The 11,172-nt window shown below is 56.1% G+C and overlaps 1 protein-coding gene across 1 annotated transcript in view; it reads left to right on the top strand.

Moving 5' to 3' along the window:
* The first annotated feature begins 1,423 nt into the window (after positions 1-1,423).
* The window catches only part of ZDHHC18 (zinc finger DHHC-type palmitoyltransferase 18), a 24,089-nt gene continuing 14,340 nt past the window's right edge, over positions 1,424-11,172 (top strand). The window contains exons 1-2 of the mRNA XM_059070749.2: positions 1,424-1,839; positions 6,036-6,196. Coding sequence (XP_058926732.1) covers positions 1,517-1,839; positions 6,036-6,196 — 484 coding nt within the window. The 5' untranslated portion in view covers positions 1,424-1,516. The remainder of the gene's footprint in view (positions 1,840-6,035; positions 6,197-11,172) is intronic.

Genomic DNA, 11,172 nt, shown 5'->3' with positions numbered 1-11,172 from the left:
TGTGTGATCCTCTTGAGTTCAAGTGGGACCTATGATTTGCTTCTAACCTATAAAATATGGTGAAGGTGTTGGGCTGCCACTCCCGTTACATATATGTTACATTATGTAAAACTCTGTGTTAGCAGGCTGGGGCTAGAGATTCTCCTTGTGGGCTTGATGAAGTAAGAGGCCATGTTGTAGAAGCCCACGTGGCAAGGAACTGTGGTAACCTCAAGGAACTGCAGATGGCCTCTGAAACCTCAGGGAGGCCTCTAGGTGACAGCCAGGCCCTCAGTCAGACAGTCACAAGGAAATAAGTTCTGCCCACAAAGCCTGAGTGGGTTTGCAGGTATTTTCTTCCCCAGTTGAGTCCCCAGATGAGCATGCAGCCTTGCTGACATCTTAATTGCAGCCTTCTGAGACTAAGCAAAGGGCTCAGCTAAGCAGTCCCAGTGCTCCTGACCTGGAAACTGTGAGATATAACGTGTGTTGTTTTAAGTCACTAAATTTGTGGTGATTTGTTACACAGCAATAGAAAAATAATACACCCGGAATTCCTGAAAAACACTGGGGCTGGGGCTTCCCTGGTGGCTCAGTGGTTAAGAATCCTTCTGCCAATGCAGGGGACACAGGTTCGATCCCTGGTCCGGGAAGATCCCACATGCTGTGGAGCCACAACTACTGAGCCGGCGCACCTAGAGCCCATGCTCTGCAACAAGAGAAGCCACCGCAATGAGAAGCCAGTGCACCGCAACAAAGAGTAGCCCCCGCTCGCTGCAACTAGAAAAAGCCCAGGCCGCAGCAAAGAAGACCCAACACAGCCCAAAATAAATCAATAAAAACAAACAAAAAAAACACTGGGGCCCTGTGGCATCAACCTTGCATTAGGTGATAGGAAACCTGGGTCTGGGTCCAGGTCACAGAGCTGGGTGAGGGAGGACAGAGGATGTGCCACACATACCCCTTGGACACTTTGAACTTCAACACAGTAATTAACAGGCCCCTGACTTTCAAAGCAGATTGTGTCCCCATCCCCACCCCTGCTGGCCCCCTAAAATGCCTGTCCAGTAGGTCATCAGAGATGGGTGAAGCCTGGCCCTGGAAATACAGATTGCCAGAAGTAGATCACGAAGCCTACCTCTCAAATCTCGGCGCTCGGCACGGCGCCCGGAATACAGTGGACGCCCAACAAATGGTTTGATTGCAAAAGAACAGAAAGAGTCCTGGAGCGCGCCTCTGCTGCCCCGTCATTTTGCAGCAGGGATCGGGGTGGCAGGGGATTGGTTGGGGCCCTGCAGTGGGTCAGGACCGGGCCGCGGGGCCCGAGCGCCATCCCAGGCCCAGGCGGAGGGGGCGCTGCGGCGGGAGGCCGCGCGGGGCGGGGCGGGGCGGCAATGGGGCCGCCCCCTGCGAGCGAGCGCCGCGCGCCGCCGCCGCCGCCAGCGCTGCCACCGATAGCAGCTCCTCTGCTCCGCCCCGGTCCTGGTGCGGCCCGGCTGGCCCGCGGGGTGCAGAGCCGAGGTCCGCGGCCGACCGCATGAAGGACTGCGAATACCAGCAGATCAGCCCTGGGGCCGCTCCGCCGCCCACCTCCCCCGGGGCGCGCCGCCCCGGCCCCGCCGCACCCCCCGGCCCGGGCCCCGGGCCCCCGCCGCCCGCAGCCGCGCCGCGCTGGAGCAGCAGCGGCAGCGGCAGCGGCAGCGGGAGCATCGGCCGCCGCCCGCGGCGCAAGTGGGAAGTGTTCCCGGGCCGCAACCGCTTCTACTGCGGCGGCCGCCTTATGCTATCCGGCCACGGCGGCGTCTTCGCCCTCACGCTGCTGCTCATCCTCACCACCACCGCCCTCTTCTTCGTCTTCGAGTGAGTTCGGCGGCGTCCCCGCCCCCTGAGGCGCCCCATCCCCTCCGATCCCCTTTGCCGCCTGCCGCTCACCCCACCTTCCCCAGCCCTTGATGGACACTCCAGCCCCTCTGGTCCCCTGCTGGGCACCCCGTCCTCTCCCACCTCCTGGGCCCTCCACCCTTCCCAGCACCTGCCAGGCACCCTTCCTTCCCAGCTTCTCCTTGGCCTCCTGGTGCCTCTCAGAATCTGCCCTCAGGCCTCTCCAGTCTCCTTGCTTATCTCCCACCTGTCCTTTCTGGTCCCCTCCCAGACTCGCCATCCTTCCTTGACAATTTGGATCACCATCTAAGCTGGTCCCCTCCATCCCTGCCAGCCACCCCATCCCTTCTGGTCCCTCCCTAGCACCCCCATCGTTCCCTGGCACCCTGCCTTTGCCAACCTCTGCCAGGATCACTGCCCTCCCATGTCCCTCCAAGACCCCTATCCTCTCTGCCCTCTCAGAATCTGCCCCAGGCCTCCCCAGCTCCTTGGATAGATCCCCTCTCCTCACCTATCCCCTGGACCATCTCTTGTTCCCAGCTTCTTTCTGACCCCTTGAGGCATCTTTTCTTTATATCCTTTCCAGACAACTTCTGAATTTCTTCCTTGTCCTTTGACTGTATACCACCTCAGATTTCCCGGCCATCTTCCCCGTTCCCTCCAGGGTCCCTCTAGGGTCGCCTAGGCATCTCTCTACTCTCAGACCCTCCCCCCTTGCTTTCCCTTCAGTCGTTCTCACCCTAGGCCCTCAAATATCTTTGGGCCTCTCAGACCTCCCCTTTTCTCTCCAACACCTTCCTTAGTTTCTCCAGAGCTTCCTGCCCTTCTCTCCTCCTCCTCTGGTCCCCCCAGACATCTCCCAGGCCCCTGCCCGCCACCTCCCGGCTTTCTTTCCCTTCCCAACACTCCAGAGTACCTTCTGGCCTGTTACACGGCAGGAACAGTTGCAGTGCCTTGTTATTTTTCAAGAATCGAGAGGATTTTCGTGTGACAGGTCATATTTGCCCCCATGGCTTTTTGACCTCTTCATATCCCCAGTGACTCAGGATTGGCCCACACGGTGTTCTCCATTTCATGGATGGAGGAAGGGATGCCTGTCACATATTTGTATCAGAAGTTTTCCACTCTACCATTGATCTCTAGCTTGAGCCACCTGCTTCCTGATTCCTTTCACACACACTCACACATACACACAAACACACACCTACCCATGCTGCATGAGCCCCACCTTTCCCTCCTGGTTCTACCCATCCTTTGTGGCCTTACTCAATTTTACAGGTGGTTAAAAACTCCATCTCTGCAGCCAACAGAGCTGGTTCAAATCAGCTCCACCATGCACCAAGTGTGTGACTTCGGGGCAGCCACTTCACTACTCAGAACCCCAGTTTCCTCATCTACAAAATGGGGTGTGTAATAGTACCCCCTCCTCAGGTTGTCACGAGGGTGGCAGGAATTCACGCACATAAGCTTTTAGCTGGTAATAAGCATTTAAAGCTGGCTGCTGCTGTTACTTGTCTTCACCAAAAAATCCTTCCCAAGGGCCATGATAAGGCTTCCACCAAGACACTGGCCCCCAGGTGCCCTTTCCAGCTGCCAGATCATGTATCTGCAACCTTGGGTTTCCCCTTGAAGCAAGGTGAGGACTTCCTACCAATTAGCTTCTCCCTTTCACCCTTTCCTTTCTGACTCAGGGTGGATAAAAAGTTCCAGAATCATTAACAAGCAGAAACTCTGGGGAGCCCCCAGCCTCCAGCATGGCCCTTGGGCTGAGTTTCATATCCACCCCGCTGGGCCGGCCCACGTGGGTGTTTTGGATGTTCCTTTTCCAGCATCCCTCAGGCTCCACCAGATTCTCCCAGCCAGGGATGCAGCTGAGGCAGGAGGAAGTGGTGCTTGTCAGGGCCGGCCCCTGTGACCCTGCAGTGTGGGATTTGGTCAGTTCAGAAACAGGACTTTCTCTGGGCTGGGGGGATATCTTCATTGGTGACAGGTTTGTCCCCAGAGAGGGAGGAAGCGAGGACTTCTGGGTTCCAGGAGAGCTTGTGAATCATCTCATCTTGGTTGCTGCTTCTCCTCACTTGGGCCGGTGGTGTTGGCAGGAGGGTTTGGGTTTGGGCTGAGAGGTCTCCTGGGCCTGGACTGGGGTGGAACCTCGGTAGGGACCTGGCGTATGGGAACGCTGTTGGTGAGGGCCTGGAGGGCTAGAGGTGCTCACGCTCTGCCAAGGCTCTGGGGAAAGGTAAACGTGGCTCTAGGGCCTTGCTTGCTGTGAATGATTTTCTCTGCTGTTTGATTTGGTGCGTTATTGCACAGGCCTCCCAGCTTCTGCCCTGCTTCCCAACCCCACACAGCAGCCAGAGTGCCCCCTTTAATTCCAAGTCAGATCTGAATATTCCCTGCCTCTCTGGATAAGAGCCAGAGCCCTCGTGGTGTCTTCTTCTCTGTCCCCATCTCCTCCCACTGTCCCCTGTGCATTCCCTCCCAGGCACATTGGCCTCCTTGCGCACTCCAACCTCAGGGCCTTTGCATGGTTTGGAATACCTTTCCTTTAGATAGCTTCCTGGCCCACTCCCTCACTTTCTCCTGTCCTTCTCTGACCATCCCTGTAATAGAGGAAACTGGCCCCCTCCCTCCTGTCCCCTCTACCCTGACTTATTCTCCAAAACACTTGCCACTATCTGACATACCACACTTAACGCTTCTTGTTAGCTTCTTGCCTGTCTCTCTCCATGAGAACAGGTATTAATTCTCACTGTTGTATTCACAGTGCCTAGAACAGGGCCTGGTATGTAGTAAGCACTCAATACAGTAAATACATTGCAATACAATATAGCAAATACGTTTATTTGTTGAATGAAATGGACAGAGCATTTGCTGGGGGCTTGGAGACCCCAGTCCTGCCATTGCCTGGCTGGGTGACCTTGGATCTGGCTGTGGGCTTTGGAGTCCCGTCTGTAAAACCAGGGGCCAGGACTTGGTGTTTCTCAGGGCTCTGCAAGTCTTCTCCATCTCCCAAGAAGTCTGGTTGTACATGACCTGGTTGAATTGTCATGTTGGTGACACAGAGGGTGCAACACTGTTCGAGGCTGAGACCTGGGGACCACTGAGATGTTTGCAGCAGAACGTGGCCCACTTGGAGCCCTTGGTTTTGGCATTCTCTGCTCCTCAAGGGAAGGGCCTCTCTGGCAGCCAGAGCCTCCAACAATGGAGGCTCCAGAAACAGCGTGTAGGTGCCCACGGGTTTGCTCCTGCGACTGTGCCAGCTCCTGGGACGTTGGCTGATTTAGGCCTCCCAGCGGTCAGCCATCCCCAAATAGCAGTTCCTCACCCCATCAGGTGCCACTCTGGCTCTGGGAGGGAAGGCCACATAGGATGGTGGTTAATAGTATGGGCGGGCCTCAACGTCAGACCCGTGCACAGGCTGTTGGAGCCCACTAGGGTCAGGGGGCCTGATAGAACTGACTCTGGATGCCAGCCCTTGGGTGACAGTGGCAGTGGCTGGACCGTGCTCTTCGCCCTGCACCCTTTACCTGGCTGACCCTACTCATTTAGGTGCTAGCTTAGGAAGTCTCTCCTTCATCCAGTCTTTCCTAACTGTTCTACTACTTTCCCCTTCCCCATTATAACATGCCAAGCCCTGTGTGGCAATTCTCTGTGTACATGTCTGTTTTCCTCACTAGGCCATAAGCCTCACTGAGGGAGCAGGGGGCCTCTTGTCTTACTCACTGCCGTCATCCCTGCTGCTTGTTGAAGTCATTGCCTTTAACACAGAGAAGGCCTCAGTAAATATTTGTGGAGAGACCGAATAAATGAGTGACCACTGTCTTGGATGATTTATCTCAAGTGACAATCCAGTTCATTGGTGGTGGCTGCCTGAAGCTCTGTGTTTAGAAGGATTCTGAGGCTGCAGCCAAGTACAGGGGTTGAGTACTGGGATCTGTTGATCACATCTGCCAGGGGCTCAGGGAGGAAGTACAAGGATCAATTAGTGATGTCTGCTGTAGGCACGGACGGGTGCGGGGCTGCACTCATCCAGGGACCATACATCTGCCTCTATTCAGGACCGTGGTGGTGTTTGATGGGATGACAGCGCCTGCCTGTTGCTGTAGCCCTGAGCCCCAGGCAGCCCTTGGAGGAGTGTCTGCTCATCTCTCTCTCTCCCTCTCTTTTTCTAGCTGTCCCTTTTTGGCCCGCCAGCTGACCCTCGCCATCCCCATCATTGCTGCCATCCTGTTTTTCTTCGTCATGAGCTGCCTGCTACAGACAAGTTTCACCGACCCCGGAATCCTGCCCCGGGCCACCGTCTGTGAGGCAGCGGCCCTGGAGAAACAGATCGGTGAGGCTCCTACTCCAGCCGTGGTTGTGTCTCGCAGCTCCACATTTCTTGATTTGAGAGGAGGCCTGATTTTCTCTTCCCACACTGTGCTAGGCACTGGGGGTACCGTGGTGAGCAGGGCAGACTAGAGCCGATGCTGTAGTGGAGAAAGCAGAGGATAAGCACATGAGCAAATAAGCAAGAAATGCTACCACGTGAGGGCTGGTGTTGACAGCCACACGGTACTGAGTGCTCACTGGAGCCCAGGCGCTCCAGTGTTCACCTCTTTATATGCATGATCATATTTAATACCCCGGTAATCCTGTGAGACAGGTACTGTTGTTATTCTCCTTTTACTGATTAATTAAATTGAGTCTCAAAGAGGTTAAGTAAATGGTCGAAGGTCACACAGTCAGTGGAAGAGCGCGGATGAGACCCCGGGCACTCTGACCAGAGAGTCCCTGCTCTTAAACATTCATACACACTTATTCATTCACTCAGCAAACATTTATTGAGCCCCTGCTATGTGCCAGGCACTTTTTCTAGATACAGCAGTGAACAAAGCTGACGATAATCCCTGTCTTCTTGGAGCTGACATTCCAGTGGGAGGGGAAAGACAGTTAACAATTAAATATCTAGTCTGTGACACAGAGAAGAGGGAAGCTGGGGGAGGGAGGGCGAGAGCTGGGGGAGGGTGTACAATTTTAAATAGGGGAAAAAAATAGGGGGTGGGGAAGGCCTTGCGAAGGAGGTGACATCTGAGCAAAGACACAAAGACCTGCAGAGATGAGGAGTTGAGCTGCGTGGGTGTCTGGGGGAGAGCACGGTGGTGTGGGCAGTGGGCTGGTCCAGATTAGTCGGTCAGGGGAAGCCCTTTGGAGGAGGTGGCACTTGAGATGAGCCAGTAATATGCGTTCTGGACGTGGTAAAAGCAAAAGCTGGGAGTGGCCACCAGACTGGTGTGTTTGTGAAGCGGCAGGAAGGGCAGCGTGGCCAGGAGGGACCTGCGTTCCCAGCAGCCAGGTGGCCCTTGCTGCCTCCCTGAGCGCTGAGTGGATGTCCTGGGTGGCTGGGCGCCACGGCCTTAACCTCAGCTTGCTCCACCTCAGCTCCTTCCTGCCGAGAAGTGACGTGGGGATTTGCACACCTCAGAGGTTTCTGGTCCGTGGTTGGCTCCTTCCCCTAACAGGGTGGCTTTCAGACAGACTTCAATAAATACCCAGCTGCCTCTGAAGAGGCCTGGCAGCCTGTGAGTGGCGGAGGCGTGCTGCATCCGTCCTGGAATCCGTCCCACTGATGGTCTGGAGCAGCTCAGGAGGGCGGGCGGGAGGGGAGAGGGCGTTCTCCCACGCTTGTCTGTTCTTTGTCTCTTTCCCCCGTCCTGGCCTGTCTTCAGCCACGCCTTGGGTTGTCATCTTCCTCTGCCTGCATTCAGCTTCCTTCCCCCTCGCACCCCTGGGCCACTCGCCACCCAGCCTCCTGGTCTCTGCTGCTTCAGTTTCCTGTGGTCTGACCAAGCAGCCGGCCGCTGACAGCAGGGGAGGCTCAGGGCATCCCTGTTTCTCCTCTCTCCAGATCGGGGCTAATCATGAGGCAGGATTACTGTCCAGCTCAGCCCAGGCTCAGAGGTCTGGCCGCCTGGAATCCTCTGGCCTCCTGTGAGCTGTTTGGGTCATACTGACAACAGTAATCCCCTGTGTTTGGGGAGAGCTTGGCTGTGCTGAGTGCTCCCCAGCCATTATCCCCACAAGTCCTCGCAACAGCCCGGCTGTGCTGATGCAGAAACTGAGGCAGGGGATCCCACAGCCGGGAGCCGGGGGCGCGGAGACAGAGCCTTGACCCCCAAGCTGTATGCTTTCTCTTCTGAGATGGCGGCAGGGAGACGTCCCAGTCTTCTGCGGCCACACGCTCTTTATTCTGAGGTCTCAATTCAATTGACTAGGAAGCCTCTGTGACCCCAGGTGGGCTGCACCTTCGTGACACCTTCCCAGAGCACCTTGTCCTTCCACCATGGCCCTGGGCTGCATGGTGGTCATTACAGAATTGTCAGGCAAACCAAGCGGCCTTTCCTGGGCGGTAAGTGTCTTGTTCACCTTGTCCGCCACGTGGAGGGCTCAGCGACATTGGCTGAACGGACCAGCATCTGCAGAGACGCCCCTTGCTGTCCCCTGGTGCCTGGTGCAGAGACAGTTGGAATTTCTCCTAACCAGGCATTATAGGTTTGGTCGTTTATGTGTTAATTCTGTATGCTGACTCCTGACTGCAGGTTGAGGAGGCAGGGAGGTCGCGGGGGAGGAGATATGAATCTAATGTGAACCCTCCCTCTGGTGGTTTCCAGCTTAGCCCAGTCCAAGGTGGAGGGCCTGACTGGCCGCCACAGGTTAGAGAAGGCTTTGGAAGAGTATCGAAGAAACCAGGGTGTCTTCTGCCTGGAGGTTACGTGGAGGCTTCCTGGAGAGGTGCCCTGAGCCGAACCATAAAGTTTGGGTGGAGTTCAAGCACAGGAAGGTGTGTGAAGGGAGCCCCCCCATGCAAATGGAACAGGAAGAGGGGAGGACAGAGTGGGAGGGAGGGGGGCAGGCATGGGAGCTGAGCAGGCCATGTTGGCTGGACACAGGAGCACTTCAGAGAATTTGGAGGATGGGTAGAGTCAGTCTTGAGGGCCCCTGAGTGTCAGGGTCAGAAACATCCCTTTGAGAACAGTTCCCAAGCCTGGAAAATGGCATCTTTGGGGTCTTTGAATCTAAACTTGAACTGGAGGCTTCTAATCAGGGTGAAACATATTTTCTTAAAAAGGACTAAACTCACCGAGCCTTTTCGAGAAGGTTGGGGGCCGGCTCTGAGGTGGGTGGTGCTGTCCATATAAACGTGTGCTGGTTACCGGGGCCCGGGCCCGTGCAGGCAGTGTGACAATCTCATTTTGGCCCCATAGGCCAGCAGCTCCAGCCCCATGGGATCTGGTTCTAGGGCTCCCACCCTGCGAGGACCGTCCCAGCTGGGGTGGCCATCGCTTCACAGTTGGCCCAGAGCTGTCCCTGTTTTAGCACTGAAAGCCTCATATCTTGGGGAACCCCGAAGTTGCAGGCAAAAGGGCTGGTTGGCCACCCTGGCCTGAGCTCCTGTGTTGTCAGCTGGTGAGCCGTGCAGCTAGGCTACCCTGTAGGCTCTGGGCAGTTGGAAAAGAGGTAAGAGGAGGAGGCACCATTGCCCCCAAGAAGCTCCTGGTCTGATGGGAGGTCATAGGAACCCCTGAATCTGAGTGACAGACACTCACCTAGCCACGGTTACAGCTCACACGACAGACACAGAGGCCGCCTCTCCCTCCGTCACCACACAGCAGGTCACAAACTGCATCCTGTCTGCCTCCAGAATGTCTCCCCTCTGGTCCTTCTGAAGCCCACTGCCCCGGACAGACACACCTCATTTTCCACCTGAATTGGCTCAGGACTCTGCTGACCAAGCCCTGTCCTCTCTCTCTTCGGTCATAGTTGTCTCTCCAAGGTCCAGATTTGACCTGGCCCTCCCTGGCTCAGAATTTGGGTGACACCCTACTGCCTTCAGCAGCATTTCCTGAAGATCGGCCATTGGAGTACAACCTCGGTGATTTTTGCCCTTTCTGCATCTCCCCTTGCACCCTCCTTTCTTTAGTATTTTCCTTTAAATGGCTTGCTTTTTTAAACGGTTTTTACAAGCAAAATTTATATCACCCCTGTTAGCAGAAGCCACTTGCTCTAAATAGAAGATAATCATAAGAACAGAAGCATAACAATGTTACAGAATTCTTGGTGGTTACAGTCGCCTGTGGAAAGCAGGCACCTTGAGGCCTTTGAGGACCACAGGTATTCGGTGTTAAAAGTTGACACTTTCCCCTGGATGGAGTCAAGGCTTGAAAGAGAATTGAAAAGGGAGTGACTTTCTCATCATGTGATTCAGTGCTGCTTAGTGTCATGGCCAGGAAACAAACCATCTCCCACCTTCCCGAAAGCTCGTCCTTGTCCTCGGAGGCGCACTTGCCTGCAGGATGAAGGCAGGCTCCGGCCCGCCCTTCCCTCGTCATCTCACTCCACTCCCCGGTGCCCCAGCCACACTGCATGCGGATGCCTTGACCCATGGGGCCCCCTCTGCCACCGTGCCCCCCGCACGTCCCCATGAGCCCAGGGTCTCAGTCTCTGCCGCCCAGCTGCATCGCTGCTTCATCTCGTTGCTTTCTTGAAAGCTGCCTCTTGCCCTCTCCCGAAGTATTCCACTCTGTCTTCTCAAGGTGGGTTGAGAACGGACACCGGTCGCACCGTTCATTGACCAGCTGCGGGTTACACCTTTACATCTCTCATCGGCGTCATCATCTTACAGGGTTGACACCGTTATTACCCAGTGAGGAAACTGAGGCTCACAGAGGTTGGAGCAGCTTCCTCAAAATCAAGAGCTGACACGTGGCCAGACCAGGTTTCTCAATGAGATCACGCTGGCGCCCGGGTCACCACACTTGACTCACAGTGTCTCCTGTGCTGACTCTGTAATTATCCACCTCTCCCGCTCACTCTACCCCCAGGCCTGCCAGGAAGCCTGTGTGTGGCAGGGGCTCCATAAACCTCCAGGATGAACAGAGATGGTCTGGTGGGGGGGGGGGTCGTCACAGTGACCCAGTATTCACAGCCCGGCCACTGAGGCTGACCTCAAGGCTGGGAGCTGAGCAGCCGCAGCCCTGCAGCTGATTCCTGCACAGGTGGGGACAACAGAAGGGCAGCGCCGGGGCCCAGCAGGGCAGGTAGAGGTCCCCGGCCTCCCCTCGCTAACGCCTCCTCACTAGCTCGTGGCCAGCCTCAGGGGCCTCCCCACCAGCCCTGAGTTTCAGTCACAGCCCCAGCCGTTCAGGGCCTGGCTGCTCCTCTCCGGGGCTGGAGTTGGGGTGAAGGTACCCAAAGAAGGCCCCCTGGTCAAGGGGAAGGCGTGGGAGATTCATTTCCTTCTCCCAGCCATTCAGCAAGAAGGAGCCTCCC

The sequence above is a fragment of the Kogia breviceps genome, chromosome 1 (assembly GCF_026419965.1).
Source record: "Kogia breviceps isolate mKogBre1 chromosome 1, mKogBre1 haplotype 1, whole genome shotgun sequence".
Classification (NCBI taxonomy): Eukaryota; Metazoa; Chordata; class Mammalia; order Artiodactyla; family Physeteridae; genus Kogia; species Kogia breviceps.
This window is presented reverse-complemented; position numbering and strand designations above follow the sequence as displayed.